General features: G+C 40.9%; 1 protein-coding gene across 2 annotated transcripts in view; it reads left to right on the plus strand.

Moving 5' to 3' along the window:
• LOC139265594 (protein prune homolog 2-like) overlaps nt 1-17,355 on the plus strand; it is an 808,581-nt gene that overhangs the window by 539,035 nt on the left and 252,191 nt on the right. For both annotated transcript variants that reach the window (XM_070882707.1, XM_070882715.1), the window contains exon 8: nt 4,256-10,299. In XM_070882707.1, the coding sequence (XP_070738808.1) occupies nt 4,256-10,299 (6,044 nt within the window). The remainder of the gene's footprint in view (nt 1-4,255; nt 10,300-17,355) is intronic.

Consider the following 17,355-nt stretch of genomic DNA (forward strand, 5'->3'; position numbering starts at 1 on the left):
GTGGCCTCACCAATACCCTGTACAATTGTAGCAGGACTTCTCTGCTTTTATACTCTATCCTTCTTGCAATGAAGGCCAACATTCCAGTTGCCTTCCTGATTACTTGCTGTACCTGCATACTCATTGTGCATGAAACACAAAAGTGACCCCCAGGTACCTCTGTACTGCAGCACTTTGCAATTTTTTTTCCATTTAAATTTTATTTGCTTTTCTATTTTTTCTGCCAATATATTGGCGTATATATTGCGGGTTAAAGTCTGAACTAACTCCAGAGTGAAGCGGAGTGAGACCTCCTGCTCCAGAGGGTCTTGCTCCTTTAGTCCTTGGTGTTGGTTGGACCTTGACTCTTGATTCATAGAAATTAGGTGCAGGAGCAGGCCATTTGGCCCTTTGAGCCTTCACCGCCATTCAATAAGATCATGGCTGATCATTCCACCTCAGTACCCCTTTCCTGCTTTCTCTCCATACCCCTTGATCCCTTTGGCCGTAAGGGCCATATCTAAATTCCTTTTGAATATATCTAACGAACTGGCCTCAACAACTTTCTGCTGTAGAGAATTCCACAGGTTAACCACTCTCTGAGTGAAGAAGCTTCTCCTCATCTTGGTCCTAAATGGCTTACCCCTTATTTTTAGACTGTGACCCCTGGTTCTGGAACTCCCCAGCAACGGGAACATTCTTCCTGCATCTAACCTGTCCAATCCCGTCAGAATTTTACATGTTTCTATGAGATCCCCTCTCATTCTTCTAAACTCCAGTGGATACAAGCCCAGTTGATCCAGTCTCTCCTCATATGTCAGTCCTGCCATCCTGGGAATCAGTCTGGTGAACCTTCGCTGTACTCCTTCAATAGCAAGAACGTCCTTCCTCAGATTAGGGGACCAAAACTGAACACAATATTCTAAGTGTGGCCTCACCAAGGCTCTGTACAACTGCAGTAGGACCTCCCTGCTCCTATACTCAAATCCTCTAGCTATGAAGGTCAACATGCCATTTGCCGCCTTCACCGCCTGCTGTACCTGCATGCCAACTTTCAATGACTGATGTACCATGACACCCAGGTCTCGTTGCACCTCCCCTTTTCCTAATCTGTCATCATTCAGATAATATTCTGTCTTCCTATTTTTGCCACCAAAGGTTTATTAAATGGTTCCTTAGTCCTGTGCAAGGCATTGCTGCCTAAGCACTTGCACAGGTTTTAGCTTCTTTCATATTTTCTGGCCCCAGTACTGTTAAACACTGATGTCTCATTTAAACAATGAAAATGGGAGGAAATAGATCAGAGACCATCTTTCCCTAATTTAGAGCCATTATCATGCACCTACCCACATGCTGTGTCTTAACGACCTGACTCCCAGAAAACAGGGAGGAGGTTCACCGAGGAGGCAGCTTTCCATCCTCACATGCCCGAGATCTGAAAAATTGATGGGTTGGGATGGAGGTGGAAAGCTTGAAGCAACATCTATACTTTTACCAATTCATATGACAATGGTGAATATTTATGTGTTTTGTGGTGATATAGAACACCGAGGCCCCAAGTTTCCACATGATTTGCTCCTGATTTTTAAGAGCAACTGGTGGAGAATGGAGTATCTTAGAAATCGCAATTCTCCACATTTAAGTTTTTGCATTTCTAGTCAGGTCGGACAGTTTCACTTTTGAACAGAATTTTCTTTTCAAAAGGGGGCGTGTCCGGCCACTGACGCCTGATTTGAAAGTTTCCACATTGAAAACGTACTCCAAACTAACTTAGAATGGAGCAAGTGAAGATTTTTGTAGGCTTGAAAAAACCTTGTCTACACAGTAAAAAATCAGGCGCAGGTTACAAATTAGGCGTCGGGAACGAGGTGGAGGGGGAGGGGGGCGGGAAGGGAAGTCATTAAATTCTACAATAAATCCTTAGTTATACTTATACAAATATTATACAAATAAATCCAACCTGAATAAAAATTTATAAGCAAAGAAAAGATTAAATAAATCATGTTCGTACCTGTGTGAAAGTGCTTCAGGCAGGCCTTTCAGGCAGTGGTTTGCTGTCGGGACCGACCGACGGCAGGGGGAGGAAGAAAGCTGCAAGAAGCCTGAGTGCTTCAGGCAGCCGTTAGCCGTCGGGACCGACCGACGGCAGGAGGAGGGAGGGAGAAATCTGCAAGAAGCCTCAGTGCTGATCATGGAAGGGCAATGTGGTTTTATTAAAAAATTTTAAAAATTGAACAGCTACAAAAAATTTGAATAGTCTCAAACAAGTGCATGTGTCCCATTTATCACAGACTATCTTTAATTACAGAATGCACTCCCTCACACACAGAAATATCAAGAAAATTAAAATGCAAGCCTTTGCAAGGGTTCAATAAACAAATTTTCACTTTTTCTGCAGCACTTTTTAAAATGGCCGAGTGCCAATGTTTACTTCAGACTGCGCGTGCGCGAATGCTCCAACGCGCACGCGCAGGGTTGCCGGCACCAAAAAAGAACTCATTTAAATTGTACCCGCCGCCTCCTACTTACAAAATCGGCGCAAGTCGTAGGCTCCGCCCCCTGGGCGCCGCGCTAAGAGGACATCGAGCTGCAAGGCGCTCGAAAATACCGCGTTTTTTTTCAGGCGCCGTTTTCGTCGCGAAAAACGGGTGCCCAACTCGGAGGGGCGCCTGTTTTGCCGCGTGTGGAAACTTGGGGCCCAAATGTCTGGTTTAAGGTCCACTATTCCAGCACAAAACATTAGAATACTCACTTACAATGATTGGCAAAGATCATTTCATTGAAACATAGAAACATAGAAAATAGGTGCAGGAGTAGGCCATTCGGCCTTTCGACCCAGCACCACCATTCAATAAGATCATGGCTGATTATTCACCTCACAACCCCCTTCCTGCTTTCTCTCCATATCCCTTGATCCCTTTAGCCGTAAGCGCCATATCTAACTCCCTCTTGAATATATCCAATGAACTAGCATCAACAACTCTTTGCGGTAGGGAATTCCACAGGTTAACAACTCTCTGAGTGAAGAAGTTTCTTCTCATCTCAGTCCTAAATGGCATGCCCCTTATCCTTGGACTGTGTCCCCTGGTTTTGGACTTCCCCAACATCGGGAACATTCTTCTTGCATTTAACCTGTCCAGTGCCGTCAGAATTTTATATGTTTCTGAGATCCCCTCTCATCCTTCTAAACTCCAGTGAATACAGGCCCAGTCGATCCAGTCTCTCCTCATATGTCAGTCCTGCCATCCCGGGAATCAGTCTGGTGAACCTTCGCTGCAATCCCTCAATAGCAAGAATGCCCTACCTCAGATTTGGAGACCAAAACTGAACACAATATTCCAGTGAGGCCTCACCAAGGCCCTGTACAACTGCAGTAAGACCTCCCTGCTCCTATACACAAATCCCCTAGCTATGAAGGCCAACAAGCCATTTGCCTTCTTCACCGCCTGCTGTACCTGCATGCCAACTTTCAATGACTGATGTACCATGACACCCAGGTCTCGTTGCACTTCCCCTTTTCCTAATCTGCCGCAATTCAGATAATATTCTGCCTTCGTGTTTTTGCCACCAAAGTGGATAACCTCACATTTATCCACATTATATTGCATCTGCCATGCATTTGCCCACTCACCTAACCTATTCAAGTCACCCTGCAGCCTCTTAGCGTCCTCCTCACAGCTCACACCGCCACCCAGTTTAGTGTCATCTGCAAACTTGGAGATATTACACTCAATTCCTTCATCTAAATCATTAATGTATATTGTAAATAGCTGGGGTCCCAGCACTGAGCCCTGCGGCACCCCACGAGTCACTGCCTGCCATTCTGAGAAGGACCCGTTTATCCCGACTCGCTGCTTCCTGTCTGCCAAGCAGTTCTCTAATGATTGCCATGTATTAATGGTGACTGTCTTTATCAGTTAAATCACACATTTAATTTATGTTGTAATGTTATAATTTTTATTTTGCAGGAGCTTATTTTTTCCTTCTCAAATTATTAATGATGAAAACATTAATAAAATTCTATAGACTTGCAACAGAAATGAAAATTGAATAGCTTATGCTATTTTTATGTTTTTACTTAACTTTTTTTGACTTGTGCTGAAAATCACATAATCAACAAATTAAACAATCGCAAAACATTATTTTAAGTTGCAGACAACTGAAATATGATGCACTGTAGTAATCTTTTATGCTAACACTTTTTGTTGTTGTAGGTTTTATACTAGCAAAGTTCACTGAAATAAAATAATTCACTAATATTTTCATTGTTTGACAGATCTGTAATACATTAGAAGAGTGTCAGAATCCATGTCTCCAACTGGAGCCCATAGAGTATGGATTCCAGGAAATCAGAGCATTTCAACAAGGGAGCTCTTCAGTTTCATGCAAGCAGATTATTCCCCTGATAAAAGACTGTATCCACAGGCGACAGCAAGGAATGTTGATGAACAGAAGAACTTCCTCTACTGAAGCTGTCAATGGCAGTGCTCCGGTTTCAGAAGGATCATCTGGTGTTCTAGACTTATCTGGTCCTGATGTAGATTCTCAGAACACTGAATATATTGGTGAGAATTTATTGGAAAATTCTCAAAATTTGAACTCTTCCTTACAGGCCCATGGTGATGGCAATTTAGACCTTATGAGTCCAGACAGTGGACTAGCTACTATCCGAAGCAATCGTTCATCCAAAGAAAGCTCAGTTTTTCTCAGTGATGAAAGCCCAATCCGAGAAGCAGTTGTACCACCCTCCAGCATTGCACATGGATATGATCTGTTCAGTTCGCTGCCTGAAGGTGAATTAGTAGAGGAAAAAGTACCATCAGTTGTGAATGTGAATGATAATTTTGATTTGTCTGTCCTCTATCCTTCACATTGCAGTAATTCTAAAGCTGATTTTTCAGGAGATAATGAAGAGTATTTGATGAATGGCAGTTTGTCAAAATTAGATTCCATCCCTCCAAAAAATGATTTTGTGAAAGCAGTTCCATTAAATAGTAACTCGCCTAAGTTTTCTACAAATATTTCAGAGGAAATCAGTGAAATAACTGATCTGGTAAAGGTAGAGGATGTTCATGTTTACAAACAAGAAAATTCTAGAGATGAATCAGGAAAAGATCAAATGATGCAACACTTTGCTCAATCCCATGTGACTGACATTTCTTTAATTTCACAAAATCTTACGAATGATGTGATTGGAGTGGACATTGTAGTTAAGAATGTGCCCCCAACACCCATGAACAGTCTTGTAGAAGGGTCACCTCTTGATGAGGATCCTCATAATATTTTTGCAGAGGATGTCATAGAAAAAATGAATGAAATTGTTATTGTTGACTCTAATCAGTCAGATTCGAAGTATATTGAACAACAGAATGAATTTGAAGTAGGTCCTAAACAGGCTGTGTCAGGCCCAAATGATGTCTGGGATAGAAACCAAAAAGAACTAAATGTATTTGTACAATCTTCTGATTTTTGGGCAGATTTTGATCAGGAATTCAGTCAATCTGATTTTACCCATTGTAACATTTGGAATGAGACTGATATCCAGTCTAAGCAGTCAGTTACAAGAAATGTTGATGATGTATGGAATACACCTGAACAAACCAGTTTCCAATCACTCTCTACTAAACCAGACGTATGTGATGAATTGGACAAGACTCAATTGATCTCAAACAGCCCTAATAACTGGAACAAATCTGGGAAAGAGGCTGATGTGTCTGGTTTCAATAATTTTGATTCACACTATAAATTTGGAAATGAAACATTATTAGCACACGAATCCCTAAATGTGACAAATTTACCAAGGCAAGAGGGCAAACAACAAGGTGCAGATGGTCAGCACATAGGTTTTGAAAATAAACAATATGCATCAGCTGGAGAAAATACATTTATCTGGAGTGAACATACACAAGAAGTTATAAGGCCAGTTGGAAAACTCTCAGAGATATCAAAGGATTCTGAGCAGAAAATTCAACATTCCAACACTGAAAATCTAGATATCAGCACGGAGTCTACACAGGATACTGATCTTCTTTCATCACAAATCCCTACAATATTATGTGATCCTGAACAGGAAGTTAATTTGCCAGTTGTTGTAAATTCAGATATAGGGAGTGAACCAACAAATGAAATTACCCAGCCAACTGATGAAATTTTAGGTGCATGGACTACATTTGACCAGGAAACCAGCAATTCAGCTTCTGAAAGTGAAAAAATACGGATTGTAGAAGACTACCAAACAATTACGCACAAAGATCAAATGGAACTTAGTCCTGAAAATACAGATTTAAGAGATGAGCATTTACAGACATACAGTCAACCATTGGCAAAGAACTTGGAAGCATGGAATATTTCTCAAGATGATTCCAAACAGTCACCATTGGCAAATGCAAATCTATGGAGCAGACAAATAGACAGCATTAATCAGCCAGGTACAAAGATAAGGAGCGAATCTGATCAGGATGTTACTCAGCAAGTGTTTGAAACTACCATTCCAGGGATTGAACACATGCAGGAAGTAAGTCGAGCTAAAATTAGTCAGAGTCAGGTAGCATTTGAAATTGTAGAGACATTGAACACAAAGGAATACAAACCAACATCTCCAAATACTTCTGATATATGGAATGAATTTGAACAGAGCAGCCATTCATCTTCTGATAGTCTAGAGGAAAGTGGTGAATGTATTGAGAAGGTCAGTCAACAAAGTGCAGAAGTTCTGGATAAAGTGAGAAGTTCAGACCAGGAAACCAGATATTCTGCAACTGAAAATCCTTATATAGAGAATAAATATGTACAAGAGAGTAGCCAGCTTTCTACAGGGATACATCATCCATGGAATGTTTTTGAACAGGCTAATAGTGAGTCAACATTTACAAGCCAAGAACTCTGGTTCAATCAAGTACAGGAAATCAGTCAACCAAATGCAAACCACCCTAATTTGAGCCGTGATTATGAGATGGAAGATAGATTGCCAGACTATGTAAGTGATGAATTCTCCAGTTCTGTTGAGATTGAATCGGTAAAAACAGATAACCAGCAAACCTCCACACGTCCTCATGCTTGGAATCCATTACAACAAGGAGTTATTGAACTGAATGCAAAAAAATCAGATTCACAGAACAAATATGAAGAGGAATTTTCAAATTCTGACCTAGAAGAAAAATGGAAAGCATCTACACAGAAAACAAAACAGTCAGTGTTCAACCTTCTTGATATACATTGTGAAGCCGAACAGCACCACCAATTGTCAGCCTCTGAAGCATTACAAGACCACCTGGAAGCCATTGATATCTGCAGCCAACCTTTGGAAGAAGGCAAACCACAAGCCGTGAAGAATCCTGATCCAAAAAATGATTCTGAATATGAGTTTATTCATCCAACTACTGATCTTCATATTTCAAATAAATTTGATCAAGAACGGCCAACTATGCTAGATCCTAACAAACATATAGAAGGTGAGAATAACCAGTCTTTTGCTGAAATTCCTGACACTTGGATAGACCCTGGATATGAATTTCCTGAGTTGCTTTCTATTAGTAGTGATATTTACAGTGGATCTGAACAGGAGTTAACAGATGGAAAAATTCCTGATATCGTGAATGACTATCGCCAAGACAGAAACGAGACTTCTTCAACAAATCCTGATCTGTGGGCTAAATCCGATGAGTTGTTTTTTGGTTCAACTGCTGTAAATCCTGATATTTTGAATGACTACGAATTAGATTCCAGCCACTCAGCCTCAAACAGCCCTGATAAATGGAGTGAATCTGTTGAGGCAGAAAAACAAGATTCTGGAAGTCCAGATATGTGGATTGACTCAGAAGAAAAAACGGATGAACCTATGATCAAACGGCCTGATATAATGGATGTATCTGGACAGCAGTCTCGCCTATCAGTCTCAGACAATGTTGCTTCATGTGAATTAGCTGAACAAGCCTTTGTTTATCCATATCAAAGTGTGCGTAATGAATTAGAACAGAAGGCAAGCCATTCACCCATAGTTGCTGTGGATACAGGGTTTTGTTTAGTACAATTCGACAACTTAAAGGAATCAAAACGTGCTGATGTTTGCATTGAATCAGGACAAGATTTTATTACAGCAGAACAAACATTTGATAAAGATAATAAGTTTGAATCTGTACAAGGAGATGAGCAACAAATTTCTGGAAGTCCTGATGCTTGGATTCAATTAGAAGGAGGAGTTACTGAATCAATCACAAAAGATCCAGATTCACAGGATAAATATAAAGAGGGAATAAATTATTATGATTTAGAAGATCATGAATTTACAGGGCACAGAGACCATGTAGTTAACCCAACAAACTTGGAACATCTTGACGCCTGGAACCCAGTGGGAGAGGTTTCTGTTCCTGTGGATAGTGTATTACCTTGTCCAAAGGATATTTCATTGTCAGAAAGTAAGCAGTTTCAAAGCTCAGATTCTGAAAATAATGTTTTGTACACTATGGAAAAAGAGCAGGAGGGCAGTGTTTCAAAAGAGAAACATTCACATTTATACCTAGACAGTAATTCACACAGTACAAATGACATGGAAAAGGAAAGTGAAACCCTTTTATCAAAATCCGGATTTGCAGATGACTATTTTACTTCTACTACTTCTGACTACAACCTGGATAACCAGGTAGTTGATTTACATAATTCAGAAGTGATGGAATACTTCTCTGTATCAGAAGAAAATCTTTTGCACATGGAATCACTGAAATATTTTTCTCAGGCAGTAATCGAGGACACTCATTTATGTGATACAATTTTATCTGCAAGCATTAGTGATTCCAAAACCACGAGCGATGAGTTTGTCACAACACAGAAAACACCCATAATTAGTGGTGAGGGACCCATGCCAACTAATCCTGAATACCAAGGTTATAATAGAGAAACTAAATCAGACATGTTTCAAGACAAGACAACATTAGTCCATGAAAATGTAGGACTTGTTTCATCAAATGGTGCTTGTGAACCTGCACGGCAGTCAGATTCACTGAAAACTTCAACCAAGGATATTGAAGACAGTAACATATTTCCACCAGCAGATGGTACTATAACACTCTCTAACATTGAAGTATCCAACCAAAGAAATACAGAAACTGAACATGTAATACATAATATTGTGGAAAGTGCATGGGTTTCATTTGAAAATACAGATAGCAGCAGTAACAGTAATGTGACAACCTCTAGCTTATCATCCAGTATCCAGAAATCAGGCTTTTGGGAAGACCTTTGTCCTCAGGATGGTGGTATAATTGATGCTGAAGGGTTTTCTCATGTTTCTGTTTCAGAGAGAATTGCTGTAACAGATGAACATAATGAGAATGTAGGAAGTGAATTAAGAGTGGAATTTGCAGAGCAGTTGAAAGAGTTCTGTAACAAAGGAAGTGGTCCCCTTTTGGAGCAAAGGTTTGATAATCAGTACAGCTTCTTGGTTTCTTCACTCAGCTCTCCAGCTTCCTCTATTGAGATTGCCAACAACTCACCAGAAGTTGAATATGTGGGTAAATGTCAAACCAAGGTGAACCCAAATGAACTTGATAGCAATGATATCAGCCTGACATCAGATAAGGAAATGGACTATATCATTGTATCTGGAAAAGACAGACCTTGTGAAGAAGCCACAGGTAGGCAGGAGAGTGAAGGTTTGGTAGTAGGAGATGCAAATGTACTAATTCTAAAAACAGACTTTCAAGAAGATATACTTTCAACATTTCCTTCAGATACAGTTCAACCAGGGAGCAGTGGAAATGGAACTAGTGCCTTTGAGAGATTTTCCAATTACTCTCTTTCTGCATACAACACCTCAGATAACCAGTTTGTGGAAAATAATGGCAAAGATGAAAAGGAAGTCTATTTAGATGAGAAAACCACTGGAGATCAACAAAGCAGTAAAGCGGTGGATGCAAATGAATTCTTGGACACCTCATCCGAGGAAAGTTCTAGTAGGACTGAAATGAGTGAATCTGGTTCAGAGAATTCAGTTAAAGAGCTAAAGGCACCAAGTCCTCTAGTTGATGAGACTTGTGCAGTTAAATCTGAAGAACCTAAGAATGAGCATGATGTCATATGTCATATGTCTTTAGAAATGAAAAATACAATTCATTCAAATAAGACTCTATTTATAGACGATCTAAGCTACACTGAAACTGTGTCACAGTTCCCCATGAAAGAGGTCAACTTTTCACCTGAAGATGAAAAGGTCGCAGAACAGGTTTATTCAGAACCATCTGTTACTGAATTTTGTGCTTTGAAGGATAAAGGATTAAGAAGGGAAGAGATTATTTTAACTGAAAAGAGAATTTCAACTGAAGTAAGGTAAGCTATGCCATATTCAATTACTTTCAACCTTTATGCCAAGACCAAACTTTTATATATAGCCTAAATTTATATTAGTGCTTTTGAATTAAATAATTTTAAACTTTCATATTAAATAAAATGACAATTATAAAGTATTTTGTGAATGAAATGGATGTACTTCAAAAAAAACTTCAGAAATTTTTTTAAAAGTTAACAAATTCGGGACCAGTACTTCGGTAACCATAGCTTGGAGACTGAAAGTGAGTAAATTCAACAGTTAAAAAGTTATAATTTGTATTTTTACCAACAGGGTTTAGATGTGCAGGGACATCTGATAATCTTGCCCCAAGGCCCACTGTAAACCACACTTCCCTTCCCCCATCTTCCTACCATTCTTGTGCGATAACCTAATTGGACTAAATGCCTGCATAAATTGCTCTTGCACATTCAGTGTTAGTTTTATTTTAGTGTTTAAAACAGTAGAAGATCCATGAAAATCATTTCCCATTGTTTATGATGAGATTGCACTGGACAATTAAGCAACTAACAGGAGGAGGAGGCACCATGAATATCCCCATCCTCAATGATGGCAGAGCCCAGCACGTGAGTGCAAAAGACAAGGCTGAAGCATTTGCAGCCATCTTCAGCCAGACGTGCCAAGTGGATGATCCACATTGGCCTCCTCCTGAGGTCCCCACCATCACAGAAGCCAGTCTTCAGCCAATTCGATTCACTCCATGTGATATCAAGAAATGGCTGAGCGTACTGGGTACGGCAAAGGCTATGGGCCACGACAACATCCCAGCCATCGTGCTGAAGATTCGTTCTCCAGAACTATCTGTGTCTCTAGCCAAAGCTGTTCCAGTACAGCTACAGCACTGGCAAAGTAGAAAACTGCACAGGTATCTCCTGTCCACAAAAAGCAGGACAAATCCATTGTGACCAATTACCGCCGCAGCAGTCTACTCTCAATCATCAGCAAAGTGATGGAAGGTGTCATCGACAGTGTTATCAAACGGCACTTACCAATAACCTGCTCACTGATGCCAAGATTGGGTTCCGTCAGGACCATTCGGTTCCAGACCTCATTACAGCCTTGGTCCAAACATGGACAAAAGAGCTGAATTCCAGAGGTGAGGTGAGAGTGACTGCCCTTGACATCAAGGTAGCATTTAACTGAGTGTGGCATCAAGGAGCCCTAGTAAAACTGAAGTCAATGGGAATCAGGAGGAAAACTCTCCACTGGCTAGAGTCATACCTAGCACAAAGGAAGATGGTTGTGGTTATTGGAGGTTAATCATCTCAGCCCCAGGACATTGCTACAGGAGTTCCTTAGGGTAGTGTTCTAGGCCCAACCATCTTCAGCTGCTTCATCAATGACCTTCCCTCCATCATAAGGTCAGAAATGAGGATGTTCGCAGATGATTGCACAGTGTTCAGTTTCTTTCGTAACTCCTCAGAAAATGAAGCAGTCCATGCCCGCATTCAGCAAGACCTGGACGACATTTGGGCTTGGATTAATAAGTGACAAGTAATATTCATGTCACATAAGTGCCAGGCAATGACTATCCCCAAAAAGTGAGAGTCCAACCACCTCATCTTGACATTCAACAGCATTCAGTGAATTCCTCACCATCAACATCCTGGGGGCCACCATTGTTCAGAAACTTAACTCGACCAGCCACATAAATACTGTAGTAACAAGAGTAGGTCGGAGGCTAGGTATTCTCCGGCAAGTGTCTCGCCTCCTGACTCCGCAAAACCTTTACACCATCTACGAGGCACAAGTCAGGAATGTGATGGAATACTCTCCACTTGCCTAGATGAGTGCAGTTCCAACAACATTCCAGAAGCTCGACACCATCCAGGATAAAGCAGCAACCCGCTTGATTGGCACCCCATCCTCCACTTTAAACATTCACTCCCTCCAACACTGGCACACTGTGCTGTGTGTATCACCTACAAGATGCACTGAAGCAACTTACCAAGGCATCTTTGGCAACACCTCCCAAACCCACGATCTCTACCACTTCGAAGGACAAGGCAGCAGGCACATGGGAACACCATCAACTGTGAATTCCTCTCCAAGTTGCACACCATCCTGACTTGGAAATATATCATCGTTCCTTCATTGTTGCTGGGTCAAAATCCTGAAACTCCCTCCCTAACAGCATTGTGGGAGTACCTTCACCACAAGGAATGCAGTGGTTCAAGAAGGCGGCTCACCACTACCTTCTCGAGGGCAATTAGGGATTGGCAATAAATGCTGTCCTTGTCAGCACTGTCCACATCCAAGAACGAATATAAAAAAATTCAGCCTGTCCATCTGAGTAGGCAGAAAGGGGAGCTCCATGTGTAGATGATCTCTTACAGTTGGCTGAGGCATGCTACACTGCTGTCCTCAAGGGATGGTGTAATGGAGGGCCAAACAAGGTAACCTTCCTCACACCCATTTATACAGCAGAATCTCTGTTCTGCCAGCCATAAAACAAGGGTTTCCAGCACTGCACCTTTCCATCATTCGTCCAGTTTCCTGCTTCTACATTTGTTTTTGTCCACAACTTATTTTTCTCACACACCTCTGAAAAATCCGGCAAAAAATTCAGAGCTTCAGAAAGGCTGACAAATGAAACCTCTCGCCTTTATGTTGCTTTTATACTTTTAAAGTCTCTGCTGTAGCTTTTTAGTGGCTGCTGACTCACTAGATATTTAACATTTCCCTGTCCTTCCCTATTGGCCTGTTCCTAGCACAAGGCCCAATCCAGCCCACGAGCACATTTTGCAAATTAATTTAGGAACTGTTCCAGAATACGTGTTGTGATTGACCTTTTCTAAAGCTCAGCAGTCCCACCAGGATCATAAAGTGAACCCCTACATCCTATGTTTGCTTGCCTTACTACAGAAGTGATCGTCAATACTGTACTCAGAAACACAAATTTGTTCACATGAATGTAATGTGCAATTTATTCTTGAGCATTCCCTGCAATAAAAATGAATGTATAATAGTTAACTTAATGCATCAAACTTGATCTGCACATAATGAAGTGAGTGCATCAACATGGAATTTGTTTTGAAAATATTTTTTTTTTCTGGGCATGGACTTGTGAAACATAGAAACATAAAAGATAGGTGCAGGAGCAGGCCATTCGGCCCTTCCAGCCGGCACCGCCATTCAATATGATCATGGCTGATCATTCAACCTCAATACACCATCCCAGCCTTCTCTCCATACCCCCTGATCCCTTTAGCTGTAAGCGCCACATCTAACTCCCTTTTGAATATATCCAACGAACTGGACTCAACAACTTTCTGTGGCAGAGAATTCCACAGGTTCACAACTCTCGGGGTGAAAAAGTTTCTCCTCATCTTGGTCCTATATGGCTTCCCCCTTATCCTTAGACTGTGACCCCTGCTTCTGGACTTCCCCAACATCGGGAACATTCTTCCTGCATCTAACCTGTCCAGTCCTGTCAGAATTTTATACGTTTCTATAAGATCCCCTCTCATTCTTCTAAATTCCAGTGAGTATAAGCCTAGTCGATCCAGTCTTTCCTCATATGTCAGTCCTGCCATCCTGGGATCTAAGATGATGGGATCGATTTGCATCTTTATTGAATGGACATTAAGCACCCCTGGGCAGAAAAACCTCGAGGAGAGATTCATAGGCCCCAAACAGAACTCGCTGATTTTCCTTCCATTCATTTCAATGAAGCACAATCAGGCGGGTTCTGTTATGATCCTCCCTGCCAAATTTTCCCTTCTGTGCTTCACCCAGATGGTAAAGACCAAAATGTACCCCAATATTTTATTAACTGAATGTTGTTTTATGTGTAATTAGCACGGCCCCAACAGGCGCGTACGAGGTGCCCCACAAGTTCCGGGTTTAGGCATGCACTGCGCAGGCACCTAAACCCAGAACTTGATCTATCAAGAATCCTCTTGACAGATCGCACGCATCCAGAAGAAAAGGGCCTCCGCGGGCGGAGAATTGGGCTATTTGCCCAACTTCTGCCCAGTGACTGCCCATGAAATTCTTAGGACTGATAAAAGCAGGCATAATGCTTGCTTTATCAGTGTAAGACTTTTAAATGACAGAAAGATACAATTTTTAAAATAATTTAAAAATTTAAAAACCTGTCAAATAAGTTTATTTTTGGACCCTTTAAAATATGTAAATTTATTTTTCAAAAAAAGTCATTTTTGTTTTAAATAATTAATTAAATTCCATTCTGATTAATTTTAAATGTGATTTAAAAAAAAAAATATTTTAAATATTTGTGTATTTTTGGGGTATTCTCATTCATACTTATGGTGATTCCGTATATATACAAGTATGAATGGGAATACCCCTACTTTGGTTGGACTGGCCCATGTGATCCCAGGGACATGTGCGAAGTGCCTACGTCTCTGGGATATGTGGGTCTCTACGCAGACCTTCGCGTAGAGACCCAGGACCACAAGTCGCCAAACCTCCCGGACTACTAGGTAAGTTCGTAAAAATTTTCAGGTCGCCCGTGGGAAGCCTCCAACCACAATTTCTGCACCTTTATTAACTCTTCCTAGATTGCATGCATCCATTTAGTTCCACTATATTTTCTGGTGATTATAGGTAACTGCAATTGTTTGAATTTTTGGTTTTATGACCCTGAAAGTGGTTTATTTACTTGATGCTATAATAAGTGGCATTGACCTTTTGATACAAAAGAACTGGCTTGATCCATTTTTGCATTATTGACACAGATTTCCAAAGTGCTTTTATCATTTGAGACATGCATTATTTCACTGTTTCTCTTCCTTGATTAAATTAGTACAAATGATTTTAAAGATAATGAAATGGACTCAGTTAGCCATTTGGAAACAGAACTTTGTTCAATGTTTATCAGAGACCATTAAACCCAGATTTTAAATGAATACTGCCAGATTTTTGCAAAGAGATGTTTCCTGCCCACTTTGGAACTTGCCCAATTTTCTACCATCGGTTTGGATGGATGGTAGATGCCCTAAAGTATATTTAAGTGAGGCAGTAATGAGTTGGTAACATCCTCTGCCATTATTACCACGTCATTTATGCTCACTATTAATAAGGCAGAAGTGGATTTCAATAGCCACCAGATAGTTTACAGATAGACTTATTTATCAGCTACTTTTTGTTATTTAAAATTCTTCTTACTCTATTAACAACTTATTTACCAACTTACTTTGTGAGGCTTTGAGGTTCCTATTTCTCCGCCCCCCCCCCCACACCCCCACCCATTCTAAAGAGTGAACAATGTGTTACTCATTGGGAATGGATACGTTTTCTGAAGGAAGAAAAGAATGATCAGCGTAGGGAAGCCAGGCTTGTAAATGTCAGTTACATAAGCAATATTCCTGGGTCAAATGGAGGTAGGTGTGCCTCGGTCTGTATATTCTGACGTGGGTGCCATTCACAGGATGAATGGTATTTAAAATCAACAAAGATTGGTAATCCCATTGGAGTCTAAATAGTTGCAGTCTCGAGTAGGTTACTCCAGATGTAACAATGGCGTTGACAGGACATTTTAAAAATGGCTGCTGCTGGCACTGGATGAGGCTTGCTGCCATTTTTTCCTGCCTGTATGTAGATTGAAGATGCAGCTATTGCATTTCTGGTCGGTACAGACCTGTGCTGACATTGTGAAAGACATGTGCCCAGAAAAGGAGGTCATATTTTATTCCCAAACTGCATGAGAGAACATAATGCCCTGGATTTTGCATTCAGTGGCGAAGGAACAGTGCTTGCTGTTCACTGCGCTGACAACTGCCCACACAGTTTTCACAGGCTTTTGAGTGTAGACTTGCTGTCATCGGGCGTCTGATCCAGTGTGGTGCCAACTGTGGCATGTATGAGCAGAGAAAGCAACAGTGTGGCTCTTCAACCAATCAGATTGAAGAATCTTCACTGAGCCATGCAGAGTCTAAACCAGGAAGTATAAATTAGATTTAAATCATGTACATAAAGCAAAATAAAGAGAGGGAAAATATTTTGGAATTGAGAGAGATAAAAGAGACAGACAGAACAAGTAAAAAAATAATTAATTTGTTTTAATTCTCCAACGCAAATTAAATTCTGAAAGAATTAGACTCCACAATTGTAAAATGTAAATGTTTAGACTAATGTGCAAGAGAGGTTGTTTGCCAGTAATTATGACTTATCACAAATGTTCTCTTTAAGTCGCACGGCCGGGCAACACTCTGCTGCGCAACTGGCTCATCACCTTTTAAATAGAAAACCGCGCATGCGCAGCATTTTGAATGGGCCATGCAGCCCCTTAAAGGGGCAACACACCCCTCAAGAATTATAGGGAACATTGCTTATCACGCCGTAAAAAAATTCAGTTACTCCTGAATGCACAAGTCTTAAGTTTTTCTGCCATGTTTAGTGAGTAACTAGTGATAAGTACAGCAACTTCACACCATTACATGGATTTCAATGCCGAGTCTATCGGCGAGGTACTGTTATAGCACAGCCTGTGGAGGAGCAGGGTAACTCGGACTGCAACTTCCGGATGTTCACGTTGAACTGCGCCTGTGCAGACTCTGAAATTGCTGTCCGATTTACTCCATACTCAGAGGGCATAAAAAATGGCCAAGACTACTGGGAAGCTGGAGGATTGGGAAACTTCTAAAAACCAGCAAAGGACGACTAAAAAAAAAATAAATAAAGAGTTGGAAGATAGATTATGAAAGCAAACTAGCACAAAATATAAAAACAGATGGTAAAAGTTTCTACAGGTACATAAAAAGGAAAAGAGTGGCTAAAGTAAATGTTGGTCCTTTAGAGTACGAGGCTGGGGAATTAATAATGGGGAACAGGGAAATGGCAGAGACTTTGAACAAATATTTTGTATTGGTCTTCACGGTCGAAGACACTAAAAACATCATCATCATAGGCAGTCCCTCGGAATTGAGGAGGACTTGCTTCCACTCCCAAGATGAGTTCTTTGATGGCTGAACAGTCCGATATGAGAGCCACAGACAGACATTCGTCGAGGGAAGGGGTCGGTGGGGCTGGTTTGCTGCGCACTCCTTTCCTTGCCTGCGCTTGGCCTCTTC

This window comes from Pristiophorus japonicus, chromosome 1 (genome assembly GCF_044704955.1).
Source record: "Pristiophorus japonicus isolate sPriJap1 chromosome 1, sPriJap1.hap1, whole genome shotgun sequence".
Classification (NCBI taxonomy): Eukaryota; Metazoa; Chordata; class Chondrichthyes; family Pristiophoridae; genus Pristiophorus; species Pristiophorus japonicus.